Genomic DNA, 18703 nt, shown 5'->3' on the forward strand with positions numbered 1-18703 from the left:
GCTCGCACTCACACACTCTACGCCCCCCTCATCCCCCGGTGGCAATAGCTGAACTGATTGGAAAGTTTCAACTCGCCCCGGGAGGATGTCCTGCCCGATCCGAGGGCTCGGAGGGTGAACGAAATCGGGCGGACTTTACGGTTATTTTTATAGCAAATGTTTTCTTTCCCCTTGTCGAGGTTTTCAGCGTAATTTGAGCATAAAGTGCAAAAATTGAGTTGTAAAACCGGATGCTCAAGATCACCGATCGTCGTCAATAGAGCTGCTTATGTTGTCATTATACAAGGGTACTTCATTTTCATAGGGAATGAGCACGCGTTTGATAGCTTTATCAATTGGATTTAATTTGTTTGTATAACCTTTACATGATTGAATAATTTCTCTCGCTTTAACACACCTCAATGCTTTAAGCACTTGTTCTGCGTTCGCTACTACTCATACATAAATATGACTTTCGCTCTAGAAAAGCAGTAACATTCGAAAGCCGCATCAACTTGTCAACCTAGTGTTTTCAGAAAGAGTGACGAAAAAATCTGTGTTTCCGCTTTCAGAAATGTTGACGAGTTTTATAATTTTATTCTCATCTTCCACCTCATTTCTTCTCCAAAGGAATCCCCAGTTGGGAGGGATTCATATTCACCCACCAGTCGGAACAGACCATTTCGCGGAAAGTGTCTCAGCAAACCTATGAAAGTATTGCCACCTGGGATGCGGCCAGGGCCACTTTTCACTTTTCTATTAACAACCAGCTCAAAAGAAAACTTATGAAACTTTCTTCCGCTAGCCCATACTAACTGGTACGTGATTGCAAAAGCCGCTGGCCAAAGTTTATCCTTCCACTGCAGCTAGCCCATCCGGGTAAGCGGCTAACCTGTCTCCCGTGCTGTTGTGCACGTTGGTTTTGTTAGCAAATCTGTGCAAAAAAGACATTCTTTGCCAGCGAGGGAGTTTTACAACATTCGCACAACATGTTAGCATATTAGCTAACTCTTTCAGACTGTGGTTAGAAATGTCTGCAAGAAGCGGAATGAAGAAGAGCGTGGCATAAATGGAGGGAAACTCGGACCGGGAGCAGTTTAAGTTTGCAGGAATAATTCAAACCTCCCCGCAGGTGTGCTGCTGGAATTCAAACAGGTAAAAGGAAAAGTTGACGGCACAAGTTTCAGAGATAGAAATTTTCCAAAGTGCCCGCTGCGAAACCGACGGTAAGTGGTTTCGGTTGCTGATGATTGCAATTGGCCAGTTTTCATACAATGCTCGGCTCATGGCTCATCAGGTTTTACCGCCAATTTCACTTTGGACAGCAGGTTTGATGGCGTTTTAACGTGTAGAGTCAAACAAGATATTTTTATACAGAATTATTCCAGTAGAAACTACTTTATTCAGTACATTTTTATGCCATTAAAAAAAACAATTTAATCTATCTTTTTTTACCAAATTCGATTGAGATCAGCACATTCCTCCAATTTCCAACGAAATTCGTTTTCGACAATATATTTTACCAACTTTGCGCAATCACTTGCTTATCATAAACTATGTTTGCTACCAACTTTTCCTAGCCTGTGCTTAAATCTTAATAACACTTCACTATCAGAGCTGTCCGATCGCGGAAGAGCGTCCGTCGTACGAAATAATCCAAGCGCGAATAATCCGTCCCCTGTGCCGACAGCGCCGACAAAAACCTTTGTGAGAGCCTAATCAGCTGCGCTGATAAGATGCAATTAAACTTTCCCAACAAATTTCCTCGCACAACCACCACCACCTACCGTCGCCCGGCGTCCTTCCGGCCTAACACTATTGACCTTCTAATCCATCTTGGCTTGGCTTGGAAAGGAACCCCAGTAGGCCGGGCGAATGTCGTGCTCGCGAGAGGAAGTTTTAATATTTATGAAAACTTTGCCTTCCACACGGCCACATGGGGGCTGTGTCGGCGTAACCGATGGTTTCTTTACTGAATGCCCGGCGCTTAATTTTTCTCCCACCGCTGCTGCTGCTGCTGCTGCAAAGTGCAGCTGAACCGTTAAGCCAACGAAACCGAACTCGAGATCAGTTTTATTTCGTTTTCCAGTCGCATTTTCTCCCGTTGCCCACGCGCGTCGCGACTTTTCCACGCGCTAACTTGCCAATTTTCTCGCGAGGATTGAAAATCATAGCTTTCCGGCTGATTGAATTAAGAGCTTTCCTTTGCTCGTGGCCCAGCGCCCACCCAGTGCAAGTGTCAAAACCCGGGCCACCGTCCGGGTGAGCCACGGCGGGCCAATGTTGGGATCAGCTGCTGCCGTCTTAGCGGATCCACGGGAGCCTAAATTTCACAGCACCGTGTCCCGCGGGTGGGCAGCAGGAAACGTCGCTACCTAACTTCGCCTTGTGAAAACAATCCACCCAGACACTACGAGGTCGACGAGGGACTTCGTTTGGGGGGCGGGAGAAAACTTCTGTGCTGAAAAAGCAAAGTGACTCAAAATCTCGCTTTCTCTCTTTACCGCTTGCTTGCGAGTGGGCACCAGCAGTGGAAAGTTTATTCGTACCGCAGGAAGAAGGGGAGATCCATGCTTTCGCAGTTTTTTTTTCAAAACTGCCTCAAGATGGTGAACTTGTATTATCCAGCCAAGTCAGCAGAAATCCATCGTGCGGCTGTTTTGCCAACTGCCGCTAGCGAGATCTGTGGCCGTCAAAGTAAGGCTCATTAAAATAATAAACCAAAACCGGACCGGGAGGAAAGTTTGGCTTCGTTCGCGTGTGAAGTTTATCGACACGAGGCAACACAACAATAAGAATGAAGAAACAATGAAAAAGAAACGGACAAGCAGGGCAACGTGTTCTAGTACATACGGATTTTGTTACATTATGCTACGTTTTAATCCTAATTTGGAGCTTTGATTCTTTTCATTTTTAACGCGGTGATTTGGTTAATTTTTTATGTGTTGCACATGATGCTGACAATACTAGACATTTAATTGAACATGCTTTTTCTAGAAAAATAGGTAATAACGCAAAGTACCACATTCACTAAGGTAAAATTCTTTTCCTGCTCTGATGTTCCACTGGCCAAAAATCCAATAACAATTGTTTTCCTTTTTCCATCAACTCCACAGAGCATGAAATAAGGTAAAGTGTTTCTAATAACTATTCCTCCGTCGTACCGAAACTCTCCATTTCCCAAGCGTATATACGAGCAAACACCGTTCGTCCTTCACAGTCTACCTAACCATAACCCTACAGGCTTCACTTGAGCGGTCACATTTCCAACATTTCCTCCAATCGTCGACCGATTAATCTTTCCCCGCACATTCTTGAAGTACCTGGTTTTTGCGATCGAAACAGAAATTCGTCCACTAACAAGGCCGACCTGCAAGGTGCCTAATACACGTCACGTCTCACCTTGTCTGACGCCGGTTTTGTTTCACTCTGCTGTGTAGCAGTTTTTTTTTTTGTGTGTTATGCCTCGATGCTTTCCATTCCCAATTGTTATTCCCAAACGTGCGGCCGTGATTTTTGTCGACCATCGGAGGCCAACCGTACGTCCACGTTCAACATCACGCACCGGTGAAGCATATGATGGTAAATAGCAGAAGCAGACTCGCTGGTCGATATTCGATTTCCGCTTTCCGGACCAACGATTCGGTGACCTAAAACCCCGTGCCCTAGCGAGCAGTGAAGCACACACTTTATAATACCGATATAAATTCGGGTAAGCCTTACGCTACCGACCCATCGCATAACTACCACATCGCAGAGAATAGACCGACAGTTGCCGACCAAATCAAGCTCTCGTAAGTTCCACCCGTTCGCGTCCCATGCACCACGCTGCACCGCCGATTTCCCTCTTGAACATCTCAACCGCAAGAAACTAAGCCAATTTCAAAACCCATTCCCTATGCCCTTGCCAACGGACGGCAGATTTGAGAGTTCTGATTCAAAATCCCCATGCTGCTCCGTATGTGTTTTCCATGTGTTCCTTCCGACCGCGGCCAACCACTTGTCAAAGCGGGACTGTGGCCAGCAGCTGTACGAACTGGCTTGCCGGGCTGCACTGAATGTCGTCACCACACGGCACCGTTTGTTTGCATGTCATATCTCGGTGAACTCAGTGCCTGCCAGGAATCGATGTCCTTCACCACCATCCCGGGTCGGCCACTCCAAACACTACAGCTACACTACGGTGCATGTGAATGGCGATTGTGCAACGGGATTACACTACAACCTAGTGTCAGTAGTGATAACAACCGGTTACAACCGGGTCGCCGTGTGCAATTGGAAGACATTTCCTGAGGAATCATCTTGTCGAGGAAGTGCCTGGATTTGTGCACACGGAACTGCCACAACTGCAACACCGCACTGCATACAAGCACGTATGCGCCGGGTTTTCTCGGAAACGAATCCGAATCTTGCCCCATTGCCCTCCTGTCCGCCTTTTGCCGGCCTTTGTCTATCATTTTCCAGGGCTAAACAATCGATTTTCTTGCCCAGCGTTAAGCAAAGGTTCCCGGTCTCATCTCGTATTCATACGCTGGGGTTAGATATTACGAGTAAATAGGATGATTTGATACCATTTCCACGAACACCGGAGATTTCTCTCTCTCTCTCTCGGTACGTTAGATTTGTAAATTCTATCCCTCACAGAAGAAAGCATACGCGTACAGACGGGTAGGAGTAGGGTTGTGGTAAAGGCTACCCAGGGAAAGGAAATAACATTTTCTTCCGCAATCTATCACGTGCACAAACCTTCCTCTGAGTGATGCAATAATAATCTCACACACGTCACGAAGGGGATTCCGTCGGATGATCCTCGTGTCAGTTCAAAAATAAAAGAAGTCTCTGTGGCTTCCCATTCAACCCCATATCCGTGTATTTTTTATGTTGCTGATTGACAAAGAATAGAGAAGCGTCGATGTTGTTCAGTCTGTCCGAATTATGCTTTTGTTACGTATGTACTCTATCACTTAAAATTTAAAAAGTGCGTAAAATATCAATATTACATTAACAGATTTACTTGATGATAAACTAAACAAACTTCAATCCTAGAACATAAAAATTATAAGACCATTGCTGTATTCTTTCCCAATTGGAAACCAAATCCACTAATATAAGCCCTTTCCTATTCCTTGCATTGAAACACGCACCACAGTTTTGCTCTCAAATCCTGTAAATCCTTCTCCACGATCCAGGCCCAACATCTGGAGCTGAAATGCACCGAGCTGGGGGCAATATTTATAGGAAAAGTTGCCACATCCAAACAGAGCTATCGTACGTGTTACGAGAAAAAGGGAATGGAATCCTCACAAACAATGCCCACTGGTAATTCCTTTCATCATCTCCGGTTGGGTTAGTCCCAACCATACAGGCTCCCAGCCACTGTCACACACTGCACACTGTTTGTGCCTTAAGCTGCAACAACCAAATGCAAGCCGAGCGGAGCACACAAAGCAATAAAAGTGTCGTTAATCAAGCCTGCACCTTTGCCAGCAGTTTTTACAATGGCCATCGAGTTCGGTAAAGTTTGTGCCCATTCTTACCCGCTCGTACTATCCCTCCCTCATCGCGTGTCTCTGCAAAATGGTTCCGAGCAGCATGGTTGTCGTCAGGGCTGGGAAGCGCACTGCGATAACTTTTCCGCTAAATTGCAACCGCTTTAGCTAAACCTTTACCGAAGCAGTTTGGTAGCGTTTAGCTGCTGTATTGTGATTTCAAAGTGGCTCTTTGTTGTGCCAAAGCAGTGTCAAACTACCGACAAACTGACATTTATTATTATCCTAGTTTGATGCTTTTCAACGGTACTTTAGTAGCAATATATGCACAAGTTGTAGCTGCAAATAATAATAATAGTAAAAACGCTAAATATACGTCAACTATTTTCTTCTCGATTCAATGTACAATAATATCTACACCAAGTCAATCGAAAATAATTCTATTAATATATCATTTCTTCTTCAAATGTGTTTCTACTGAAACATTGAAAGCTTGCGAGCTCATCGTGCTGTTAAGAAGCTTAAGAGTTTTTAGCTCCTTATCAAAAACAGACTTCATTGTTGGGAAGAGACGCAGCTAGAAGCACCGGCTGACTTCCAAACAAGTAGATATCGAATACGCAGTTGCTGTTTTTTTTGCCTTTCTTCTATTTTTGAACACAATTTTTGCTCAACCTTACGTCAACTTTCTCCCTCTCCAGGCGTCTCCAGCTACAGTTAGACACTTAATTTTTACACTACATCAGAGTACGGAATGCAAAACAGATAGCCCGCATCAAAATGGAACGGACTCCGCAACAGCCATCGCAGCACATCATCAGTCCCCGTCACAGGCGTCGCATTACCTTCGCTTCCATCACACTTCAGCTCTCATTAGTAACTCATCACAGTGCCGGTGTAAGGGAAAAGGCACGAGCAATAATCGAATTCCCCAAGCACATGAACGCCTGGCAACGAGCTGCCATGACGTCGGGCAGCGTTCCTGAGGGACGTTAAAGCTTCCGAAAGCAAACGATTGCTAGCTTTCTCTCGCTCTCCCTATCTCTAGCAGTTCGTCTTTGCGAGTGTCAGTACTTTCAGCCATTATTTTTTGTTTCCTTTGTGCGAGTGTGTGTGTGTGTGTGTGTGCCGTGGCCCACAAAAACCCCCTTCCTCGGGGCCGGATGGACAATTTAAATGCTCATTTCCTTTCCGCTTCCTCGCGCTTGTCAACGATCTCATTAAGGGAGGTGATGCTTTTCTGGACGCTACCGGGAATGGATGAGCCGCCCTTTTATGCATCACAAATGAGTGAACGGCACTGTTCAAAGCACCCACACACACACAGTCGGATGGAAAAGCCTGAGCCGTTATAGCATCTAGGCTCATTAGACCGGGAGCATTTCCAAAACGCTCAGTCATTTCAGAGGGGCCAGGAATTCGGGTGAAATGGGCGACGATGAGTGCAGACTTTTGGTGCCTCCAGTTGCGATTCCGTTTGCTTGGTTGCATTTCCGACCGCTTCAAACGGAATGAACGGAAGCGGCGCATGAAGCATTCAGGAATAATTATTCGCCACAACCGCTTCCCCTTTTTGGGTGACCCGTTCCTGGTAGGTTAATCTGTTCATCGCCCTTTAAGTATTTTCCACCATCTGATAAGCTTTGGATTGATCGGGGTTTTTGCTTTGTTGATACGTTCTCCACTAGAGATGCTCTTTAATTTATTTGTACATTATTTGGTCAAATGAACTTGGTGAATGTGTATTTCTAAGAATACTTAATTTTAGCGCTCAGTAAGGATTTGATATTGGTATGATAATCTTTTTCATTTTCCTATCCAAACTTAGTGTCTTGGGTGAAAGAAGCAATTTTGCATTTAAAAAGCAAACCATTTTCCATGGAATTGGATTATGTCTCGCTGACAGATCTACTACAACAAGAGTAACGATGGTAACAACTTTACACAGCGAAACGCTCCACAGGAGAATCATTTGGCTTCATTTTCGTGAGTAAGTTTTGTCCTAAAAATCAGTTTAAAAATATAAGCAGCTCAGTGAGGAAATAAACTTACCACACAATGACATCCTTGTCGCTAGTAGCAGCACGATAACTACCGGGAAAGCCGCCACCGTCGACATTATTCCAATGTTACCCCCCATTTTTTCTATCAACTTTCCTTCGACCGGGAGTTGAAACCTAACTTCACTGATTTATATTTTTCACCAATCAGCACAGAATTAATACCCCTTTTTCTTGTTTTCAATTTGCACAACCACCACTGGAAAAAAACAAAAAGCACACCCGAAAGCGAAAATCCACCGTTACACTGTCACAGCTTCAAGCGCAAACACAGACACACAGAGCAAAGGACTACGTTTTGGTTGCTTTTTTGCTTCCTTACACCACACCAGCTTCCAGGGCAACGTTGTTCGGGTTCGATTGAATTTCTGACAGCTTCGAACCGATCACCACGATTGAATGCCTTCTTTCACTTCGTTGCACTTGCTGCATGTCAACTGCTCGCTGCATCATCATCGCCGGCGCTGCTAATGCTGCTTCCGTTGAGTATGCACTTCATTACTGCATCCCTGTGCAGCTGCCCTTGGTTACCGTCGTCGCTCGCTGTCACTCCACACCTTACTTTGGTTTCCTTTGCACCACGATTGCACAGCGCTCAACGGAACGGGTTGAGAGCGGTGTCTGTGCGTTTGTGTGTGAGTGTCGAAGTAGACCGCGGAACCCGGAACCGACGATTGGTAATGTTCGGTGAGCTGTAAAGGTGGAAAAGAAACGTGATGATTGTTAAGTAGTGTAAAAACAAGCTGACGGTGGAATCAAATTAAGTTGCCACGCATTTTGTTCCTATTCAAACATACTTAGTATTCTTGGATGATTGTACCAGTGCGAGAAGAAAATTGTGCTCATTGCTATTGTGCTTTTGCTTTGTCTCGCAACGATTGGTTTGTTTCTGAAGAGCATGACTATTTTTACCATTCTGTTGATAGACATTATATATGTGTTGAGAGCGCAAAGTCAATTTTTTTGATAGTGTTAAACTACGTCTTTTATTTTTATATTACTTTCGCGTATTTTGATAAACTCTTTGCTACATAAAATTGCAATTAATTGCCTACTTTTTTATAAAATAAAGATTATAAACGCAAGTTCTTTAGTACACTAGGTTGCCAAAATCCACATTCTCGATACTAAAGGCGAATTCAATTCAATAAGCATTAATATCCGTCCTATGTTCTGCTCAATCAGTTTTTCCTCGTTTGGGAACACTTACTTATGCTTATTGAAAAAAGGAACATTTAAAGTAAAAAGCATTCTCTTTATCGAGCAAAAATAATGGAAAACAAACATTTTCCCTGCCATCGAGCGGTCAAGTGCCTTTCACTCGGATTATTCTACCAAACCAGTTACCGAATGTGCTCCAATACCCTTTCTCCTCGTGTGATGATTTTAATTACGTCACCTTGATTTCCGATTAACTTCATGTATCATGTAGCGCTTGGTGTGCGCATGCCATGTACTACGGGATCGATCCAACCCTTTCAACGGGAGTGAAACTTTTTTAATCCAAAACACAATCAGTACAGTACATTGTTGAAACTGCAACTGTCATTTTCGATCCGAGCGCTGTGTCGTCAACTTCGGGAACACAATAAACCTTTCACACACGAGGGTATGGTAATTCCGGTAACACAACAAACCGTTCACAGTAATGGGTCGGGGTTGGCAATGAATTTGAACCCTTCACGGCGAGAGTTAATTGATTCGAGCTTTAGCCAACATTGAAATCCCTTTTCAACGTACGCAAACAAAGCCGGTGGACAGCCTAAATTGAAGGCAATAAAGTGGTTTCATAGTCGGTTCTCAAACAACCCAACCAATCATATCATACGAGAAAACAACAGACGTTTAATTAAATACTTATTTATTACTGATCAATTTTTGCTCATCAGTTCTCCCTGTCAGCTCCAAACACATTAAAGCACAAGTAGGCCTTAAAACTGCTAAACGTGAATCTTACCCACTCATCAAAATAAATAATACCCACTGCGAATTGCTGATCGCATTCAATCATAAAAAGAAACTTATCATGATTCCCTTGCTCAACTCCCTTGATGAAACGGGGACGCATACCGCACCTTCTAATCTCCCTTTGGACGCGAAGCAACATCAACCAGGCAGGCGAAACCGCTAAGTAAAATGACCCACCTAACCACAGCACCTTTTTGCTTCCGTTACCGGTAAAGTACGAGCAGAAAATAACAAATATAACGCCGAGGCAATGTTTCACTCAGTGCGACCACAACACACACACAAAAAGAAGGAAAATGCGAAACACATTCCTGCACGATATAAGTTCACTTAAGGCACGCGGGTAACTTCATTCCCTCGCGGTCAATCGCTCGCTCCCGCGCTCAATCAGGTATATAATCCTCTTACAGATAAAGTCCAAGCTAAACGGGATGTTGCTTTCTTTGTGGCATTTTTGTTCCTTTCCCACCCTTCCCATCCAATCCCAACGCAATCTGTACCGTTTGCATGCACGCGAAGGTAAAGAGCCGCGAACATTCTCCACCGCAGACCAATTTCGCTTGTTACATCGTGAGCTTTTTTCCTTTTCCTTTGTTGCAAAATAAAAAAGGCAAACCGATCGTTTATGTAAATTAAGCTCAATCCATTCGATCATTTCGGTTACGTTTTGAAAAGCTTGCGATACGCGCGCTGCTTTATCAAATCCCTTAATCCCTTGCTTTATTATGTTTGAAAACTGATGATGGTGATGAGACGAGCGAGAGGAAAAACGCCAATCATTTCTTCGATTGATACCGGTTCTGCGTCGCTTTCCTGCTTGTCCGTTTTATTAATCCATATTGCGAAGTGGAAAAATAACACACAACCATTCCTAGGAGAACCAACCAGGCACGGTAATACGTGGGCTACGTTTGTTCTCTTTCTAGTGAATCCCACATTTTTTACCCACAAAAAAGTATACAATTTCTTTTTACAATGATTGTATTGTAATACACCACACCATCCTCGAACGATGATCAGTGTGTTTCCGCTTCGTATCCGCTTTTGTCGGGTTGATAAAGTAGCGGGACAACGTTCTGGTGGTTTGCGTCTTTGTGTTCCTACTCCCAATAGCTAAACTAACGACGTGATAGTATCCTTTCAACATACCGACCATTACAAGGAATTGACAGAATATCCAACTTCTACCACATCCAACCAGTTTTGTGGCGAACGTGCATCGATGTATTTCACTTCGGGTCACCGTACTTCCTTCCTGATTGACCGCTGTACGGAGAGACAGAGAGATAGAGAGGAAATCGAAAAGCGTCATGATCGGGATTGAGTTACATTGGTGTACGTTTTCTACAATAACTGTCACTCGCCAAGGGGTTTCTTTTTTATTTTCCTTCTACTCCAAGACAAGAGCTTAAAGTTGTGTTATTCCGTATATCGTATGATATCGAGCGAGACACCTATAAAAATGGTACATGCTTTGTAGTGTGTAAACTTACTGAAATTCAAAACAATTTTAACAATAAAATAGTACTATTTCCAAGTCTGTTGTGATTGCTAACGACCAGATTTGAAACGTCTGTGTATCCTTAAAATATGTCACATTTGCTAAATGCACTGCCCTCCATTAAAGCAATGTCACCGACTGCATGATTAAATGACCAGTTGACAGTTTACTTCCCAATCACAAACAGCACACACATGCGCCAGGCCTGCATGTTGTGTATCGTGTCGTGTCCACCCATACCTTGCGAAGTGTATAATTTGCCATAAATTTGCACACAAATTGGTTCACCCAATTACTCAAAACGGTAGTCTACACGCTGCCAAGCCGTTTGCTGCTGAATATTTCATCAGCGCCAAACATTTTCGGGTCTCTTCGCAGCGATTTATGTGTTCACCCTCGTGTCACCCTGTGTTGCAAAATGCCATGCACACCTTTTACGCCAATACGCCTAAACTATTCGAATAAAAATAGGATGTATGCGAAAAGCATAAAGATGCTGTTGTAAATGGATTAAGTTCAGCCCTGAAAGAGAACTGCCTTTTTGGTGGAAGAGACACAAACACCACACACACACATACTAGGCACAGCTAGCAAAACATTCATCCATTCTTTCCGGAGCACATGTCAAAAAGGTTGACCGGAAAATTGAATGTACAAAGCGTTCGTCTGTCGAACAAATTCAACGAACCCATCCCGGTGCCTAGCATGGCTTCGTAAACGATTTACACTTTTCATGCATTTATAAAACAATACCCATCGCTCCAAAACCCGGCACAGGGCGTTCGTTTTGCAAGGCTAGTGTTTGGCCGCCAGCCAAACCGACGCTTCGCAAAGGCGAAAGTACCGAAAAAAGCCCCAAGAGTGTGTAACGGAGCCTCCCAGCGGGGTCACTGGGATGAATTTTCAAATTGCCTCGTTCATTTTTCATGATGCGGGGCAGACAGACTGACAGACCGTGATCCTCGGAAGGTCGGCGGTACGGTCACTTCTCCAGAAACTCTATTCGCTCAACCCCCCTGAGGGTGTAAATGGTACAGAGAGCAAAGGTAGATACAGTGACTTCTCGCAGGGAGGTAGGTTTTGTTCGTTTCTTGCAGCTTTTACTTTTATCGAGATAAGAAGGCGACAAATCAGGGCAGGATCTACAACCAAAAAGACCAACCAAAGAACTAAACAAACTTCACAAGGGACTGGTTTACATAAGTTAATTTCATGAATAGCATCGCTTGTTACCTTTCTATTAATTGTAAATTGATTATATATTTTGATCACAAATCAGAATTACTTTTTGACACTAAATAAGCCATTTTCAATTCACATTCGAATGCTTTGGAATAGAAACGCCAACGGCAGGGTGTATTTCGTTCTTGGCGGTAAAGCTTTGAAATGGCCTCACCGCTTGATAATAGTAATGGATATTTTATCCATCAAGGTGATTCAATTTGGAAACGTACGTAGCTTTGTGTAAGATTTGCCAGAATATTGAATTGCTTCCTTTTTTTCCTACTAAATATTCTCATTTTAGCTAGAAAATGTCATTTCTAATAAATCACAGTAAAATGCACTTTGCAACATTCTTTCTGAAATTAAAATTTATGCCGCATCATCAGCAGTCTGATTTACGATACAACACGAATCATGGACATCTGTTCCTGCAGCAGTGCGGAAACAAGCCCGATGCACCGTAAATCTTTACAGCACAAATTTTTATCTAACCATACCTTTACAACCCAACGGCTCTCCCTGTACTTTCCAGACGCACGCTTGATCGTGGGGAGCAGAAACATATCACCATGCAGCCCAGTGAACCATTTAGTGGTGACCAAAAAATTGTAATACTTGCTGATTTATGATTGTTCACTATTGTCCATCATGGAGCAGGACATGCAGATTGTGGCAAAATAAATCTCTACTTTTACTCTGCTCGTTTTGGTACCAGTTTTGTGTCGATGCACGCATTCAGCTTACGTACAGCACGACGTACGTCAAGTCAGCAAAATATGAAAACAATAAAACAAAATTATAAACTTTACTATCGTGTGCCATCAAACTCTTCTCGGCGTGTTTGGACGGATGTAAAACTGGCACCAATGTACCAAGCGAACAACGCTAAGTCACGCCATACTAAATGGAACACACAATGCAATGCCAAGCCCAAAACAGAACTCTCTGTTGGGTTGTAAAACTGTTTAAAAAAAATTCGCTACCCAAAAGCAGTTCCAGTTAAATTTGAGCTGCGTGTCAGCGCAAAATAACGGCGCACAAATGATACCAATAATTATAAAGCCAGCCAACGAATATCACTCCGGACACTCATCAGCCAGTCCGCACAGAAGATGCCTTCTTTGCATGGCCCCACCGGCCAAACGAATAAAAGCTTCTATACAGCTGAAATGCCCGGTTTTTTTTTGTTTGGTTGGTCTTTTGAATACTGAATATTTTGTCCTGCCTACCTGCCGACCGCTTGTTTTGTTCTAACTCTCGCACACCGAAATGAATTACTTCTTTTCTACTCATTTGCTTAGTTTTATTTTTTCCCCACTCATATCAATTCCATCCCGCATTGTTTATGCGATTGTTTCACCTTGGTTTGGAATGATTTTTGTACCATTTTTTTGCTTTGTTTTGGCTGCTGCTTTGTTCTAGCTGCTTTATTGTTTCACTGCTGGCAGTTGATTGGAGTTTTCGGGTGTTAGTTGGTATACCTGTTTTTTCATCGACAATCATAACTGGCATCGTGCAATCGTGCTTTGTCCGGGTGGAAAACGGCACCGAAAAACCGGTCACGAACGGTCTCCGGGCAGTCCCCCCCTCAGGGCATAAGGGAGAATGCATGAAATTTCACCATGATTGACACGGCCACTGCTGTAGATGCCGGCTTTGCCATCTAAACTAAGGGCTGATGAGGCAAAAAATACCCGCCGGCGCTTTGACTCGCAATCACTGACCATATTCAGGCAATGGAAGAGTTGCCGCCACCGGGGGATCGATGGAAGCGCCTGGTATTTCACGCCAGCACGCAACAGCAAAAGGTATGCTACCTTTGACGGAACACATCAACAACGCAGCATTTGCCCCGACTGGATTTCCTTCGCACGTGATCTTTATGATTGCTTTCTCTGTTGGAATTCACGTGAAATCAAAGGGCACAGAAATGATAATCGGAAATGAATACCATTATTATCTCAACGATTGTCCTTTTTATTGCTTATCGTTATTTCGCAATAATCATCATCATTTTCCCGCTTGCCGTGGAATTGCCCTCTGCCTCCTATCGTCTCGCATCAACCACTGGCTAGTACTTGTTCATAATTTACGACCGCTCCAAATGCAAGCATCCGATTTAACTTTTTCCTGCCATTTACCAACCAAAGAAAGAGTCTCCAAGCTTTTACGACAATAATTTGCAGCCTACAATGCGTGGTGGATTGGATTCGACTTACATCGTGAACACACTGGACCGTACCCGCACTGTTACTGCAGTGCCAAACAAAAAACTGCCCCCACGTTTCGTGGACGTGTTTGTTTCGTTTGATGTTCGTAAGGCGAACCCAGCCGAGTAAAAACGGCAACGCAAGCGTTTGAAAATTGCACCAAAACGAGCGCAAGCAATACTCCTCACACTGATGATGGGTGGGCATAACAAACAGTTGGAACGCAGCAAGTAACAGGAGGAAAAAAAACAGCCAGCATGCCAAGCACACGAAGCAGCAATAACTTTCAGTACCGCTAGTGCCAACAGCCGACCATAACCGCCAGAAACAGCAGCAGCAGCAGCGATAGTGGTTAGCAGCCTAGTAGCCTTCTACCCTTGAGCTTTGTCGATGGATGGCGATATTTTTGTTTAAGCATTTGGTGGCCTAAGTGCTTATATTTTTGTTTTTGCTCCTCCTCATCCTCTTTCGCGTCCACGTTCTACCATTCCTCTGAATTTCAAGCATTTTTGCTTGCGTTTCTTCAAGAAGCCAAGCGGTCGGCCTACGGAGGAACTTCGCTTTACGAGCATCGACCGCACGGGGCACGTGCTTCTTATGTGCTTTGATAGTTAGCTTAAAGGCATATTTGTGACCGAAAAAAAAACTGGAGAGGAGGAAAAAACCGCTTCAAACACACTTGCTCCTGAGCTAACGGTTCAGTTTAAGGGAAGCGAAACGACTACAGTTACGTGCATTTTTTATGGACCGTTTTTTTATCACGACTTGCTGATTCTAGCTGCGCACATTAAAAACAGTCCATCTGGCATATTTTGGATAAAAAATTATTATAAACAGAAGATATTGGTGTACCTTGGGCATAGTAAAGTATTTAACAATTATTAAGACATAAATGATCGGGTTTTAGTACAATAAATCAATCAACACAAGATTTAATTTAAAATTGATCAAATTTAATCGATCCAATCCTTGCCATCAAAATGGTAACTAACAAGGTTAAACTCACTCAAATAGAACACTGACTACATAGCAAAGGATTAAGGGTCGATGTGCTTCAGTGCATTTAAGATTAAATTAATACTTTTCACCATCATCAACGTCGTGCTTCAAATCAACACATTTTACATCCGTTGGGCCCGTGGAAGCTTCTTTTTTACATTTTTTACATACGGCTGCCTGCCTTCAACTAGCAACCAACACGCACATTCCGAAAGCCTGAGTGAGATAGAAGACGAGAACATAAAATGAGCCATATTTCGAAGCACACGGCACAAGTTACGCAATTATAATCTAAACCACCCAGCGAACCCTTTCGCAGAGCGAGCTACCAGTAAAGCAGAAGCTTCAGTTCGGTTGATGTATTCTTTTCCCTACTTTTCTTTTTGTTTCTTTTTCACCCATCGTATCCTCACTCGAGCATTTAATGACCGGTATGGTGACGGAAATCGTCCCGAACTTCATCCGCAGAGGCGGAGAGTCACCCGAAGTGATTAGAAAACTTTTCCCTGCACGCCTTGGCGCGTTGCAAGTATGCAAACTCGTGTTCACTCCATTTCACCCGTTCCTCCTTCCGCGCAAAGCAAAGGAAAGCAACCCATTCAGAGAGCTTTGACAGCAAGCAGGGAAAAGCAGGGAGTACGTAAAATCAACTTTCGAAAAACGATTTCTCGCCAGCACGGGGGGTGGTGGTCCAAAACAAAATAACTTATTGCTTGCCATTCTGCCAACCGATTCCTTGGCGAAAGTTTAAGATGCCCTCCAGCCTCAATCTCTCCCATGCCCGGGCACGTCACTCGAGCGTAAAGTTCGATGGATTTATTACGCCGTTAGAGGATTTCATAAATCTACTCTCGCCCCGAGAGAGGATGCGACACGAGAACAACCAAATTTTCACGATCTTGCGTAAAAATCGAGTTGAAACAATTTGTAACTGAAGAGCGCTTGCAAACTCGTCCACCCTCGAGCCCGATCTGTCCGCGGCGTGTGAGAAGGTGTTGTTCATAAACGTCAGAGCAGTGGATATTAAATTAAATTTCCCACCAAGCCAGAAGCACAATCAAATCAATCGCACACCGTCGAGCGAGGCGTGCTACATCAATCAATGTAGCGCAAACATTCTTCAACCATCCCAGAAAACCAATCAGCAGAAGCGAAAGTGACAGCAAATCATAGGCTCAGAGGGGTCAAATTTCCAACAATAACAACAACCATCGAAAAAAAAGACTTTTGAAATGAGATGCATTTTTAATTATCCATCACCGTTGCTGGTAGAAGTAGACAGACAGAAGAAGCGGTGTTGTGTTGTTTCCATTCCTTCTCCGGCAGTGCACACACAGCCAACACTCCGAACCGTCTGATAATGTTCAGACGCGAGCGAGCCCGTGAAAAATGTGTTCAGATCGGGCTTAATTTAATTAAAAACTTTTTCCTCCTCGCTCCCTTGCTTGAGGTGCAACATTCGCGAGATATTGGACACTAATTGAGGAGAGGTGGGAGCGCTTTCCACCCGACAGAAGCGAGGAGTACAACATACGCCATCTGGTGGTGGTGCTCTGCTGGTGCGGCGAGGTTGAAACCTTCCGGACGCCCTAGAGACACCAGTGGACGGTGTCATAAACGTGAGAGACACGTGACACTGTTTAATTGGTGATGCTTTAAAGGAGATGATGCTTCACAGTGCACGGGTAGTTCGAGGGTCCTCAAGGTGTAGCGTAGACTATGCCATTCGAAACCTTGTGAACAAAATTCTGCAAACTAAGTAAAGCAATTGTTGAATGATGGCAGGTGTAGTTTTTTACGCATTGCAATATTAAACTATGTACAACAAATTCAATTACATTACATCACAATGGATTTTGCTATACCTTTCTGTCCGTAAGCAAAACTATTCTATTATGGATCAACATCCCAAATCACTTCAAGCAAGATCTTGCAAGACTCAAACTGTTATCACTTCCTTTGCGTTCTTAACAATATCAGCCTTACTTCTTACCTCTTAACAAATATTTGACAGATCTTCACAAAGCAATATTTATTCAGGTCATTCTCAGTAAATCCACTACCCCCTTAGCTCTCTTTCATCCGAACACCAATATATATATATAGCCACACATGTAGCACCGAGCCACTACATCAAATCAAATGGAATTGAATGTACACACAGGCTTCCTAATAATAGAATCAATTTCCTCTCACCACAGAAAGCTTCCGCTCTGACTGCCCTATTCCTGGATATGACAATTCCTTGTGCACCAAACTCCATTCACAACCACATCAAAGAGCGTATATTTACACACACACACATAAGTACTCGGCGTAAAGAACACGATACATCAATCGACTGTGCAAAGTACGCCATTCAAATGGAGTTCTGTTGCGGAATCTGATGGCATGAAAAAAAGCGTTCGTATATATCCTTCTCAGAATAATGTTACGATGTGTAACTTCTAACAATAGTGTGGCTGACTTGCTTGAGCACATGCCGAATGCATCTTAAATGCAGTCTCCTTTATTATGATGGACAATGATGGTAGCTTCACAGAAAAGAAGATGCATCCATCAAAGAGCTAAATCCCATTGTCCGCTCCGATCCATCCCCGGTCGTTCAAAAGCGCAATCCAGTTCACTAAACGCTAACCCATAGCTCGAATGGCAGCTACGGCTTCAAGCACATCTCAATTTTCAATCACAAATGCACCCGCGCTGTCAAAAGGAGCAGGTGCGCCCACCTACATACGCGCTCATTCAACGTAATCAATCTCATCAATCTTCCGCCGGACGCTACCCGACGCAGCTCCAGACCATGATGATGGTCGGCTCAACCTCCAAGCATAAAGCGCTCAAAGGTTCCGGTGATTAACTGGAGTAGCAGCGGGCTCGCGCGGCAGCCGATGTAATCACCGCAACAATATGGCCGCTCAAATCGAAACATCAAACTGTGCACGGTACGAGCTCATGTCAGCTGCAGATGTGGACCGGTGTTGGCCGCAGTTTTTGGTCTGTGTTGTGCCGGTGATTGAGTTGGTGGATTCGGGAAAAATTCGACTCGACAAAACGCTTTTCCCACACGTCCAGGCAGCCGCACCACTTCAAAACAATTATCGCACACATCATCATTTTCCGGCTGTCCCAGAAAGGGAAGCATGACCGAGGCCGTCAGCAGGGGTAAGAGGTGTATTTTTTTTACGGCGACGTTATCATCACAGCAGGCGTTGCATTACATTTCCTGAATTGGAATGTATCCGTGCGAGATTTTGGCATCGGTTGGCAGCC

General features: G+C 43.9%; 1 protein-coding gene across 9 annotated transcripts in view; it reads right to left on the reverse strand.

The window, feature by feature from the left end:
• LOC120893818 overlaps window positions 1-18703 on the reverse strand; it is a 55853-nt gene that overhangs the window by 15204 nt on the left and 21946 nt on the right. For all 9 annotated transcript variants that reach the window (XM_040295933.1, XM_040295937.1, XM_040295940.1 and 6 more), the window contains exon 3: window positions 7521-8220. In XM_040295933.1, coding sequence (XP_040151867.1) covers window positions 7521-7608 — 88 coding nt within the window. In that variant the 5' untranslated portion in view covers window positions 7609-8220. The remainder of the gene's footprint in view (window positions 1-7520; window positions 8221-18703) is intronic.

The sequence above is a fragment of the Anopheles arabiensis genome, chromosome 2 (assembly GCF_016920715.1).
Source record: "Anopheles arabiensis isolate DONGOLA chromosome 2, AaraD3, whole genome shotgun sequence".
Lineage (NCBI taxonomy): Eukaryota > Metazoa > Arthropoda > Insecta > Diptera > Culicidae > Anopheles > Anopheles arabiensis.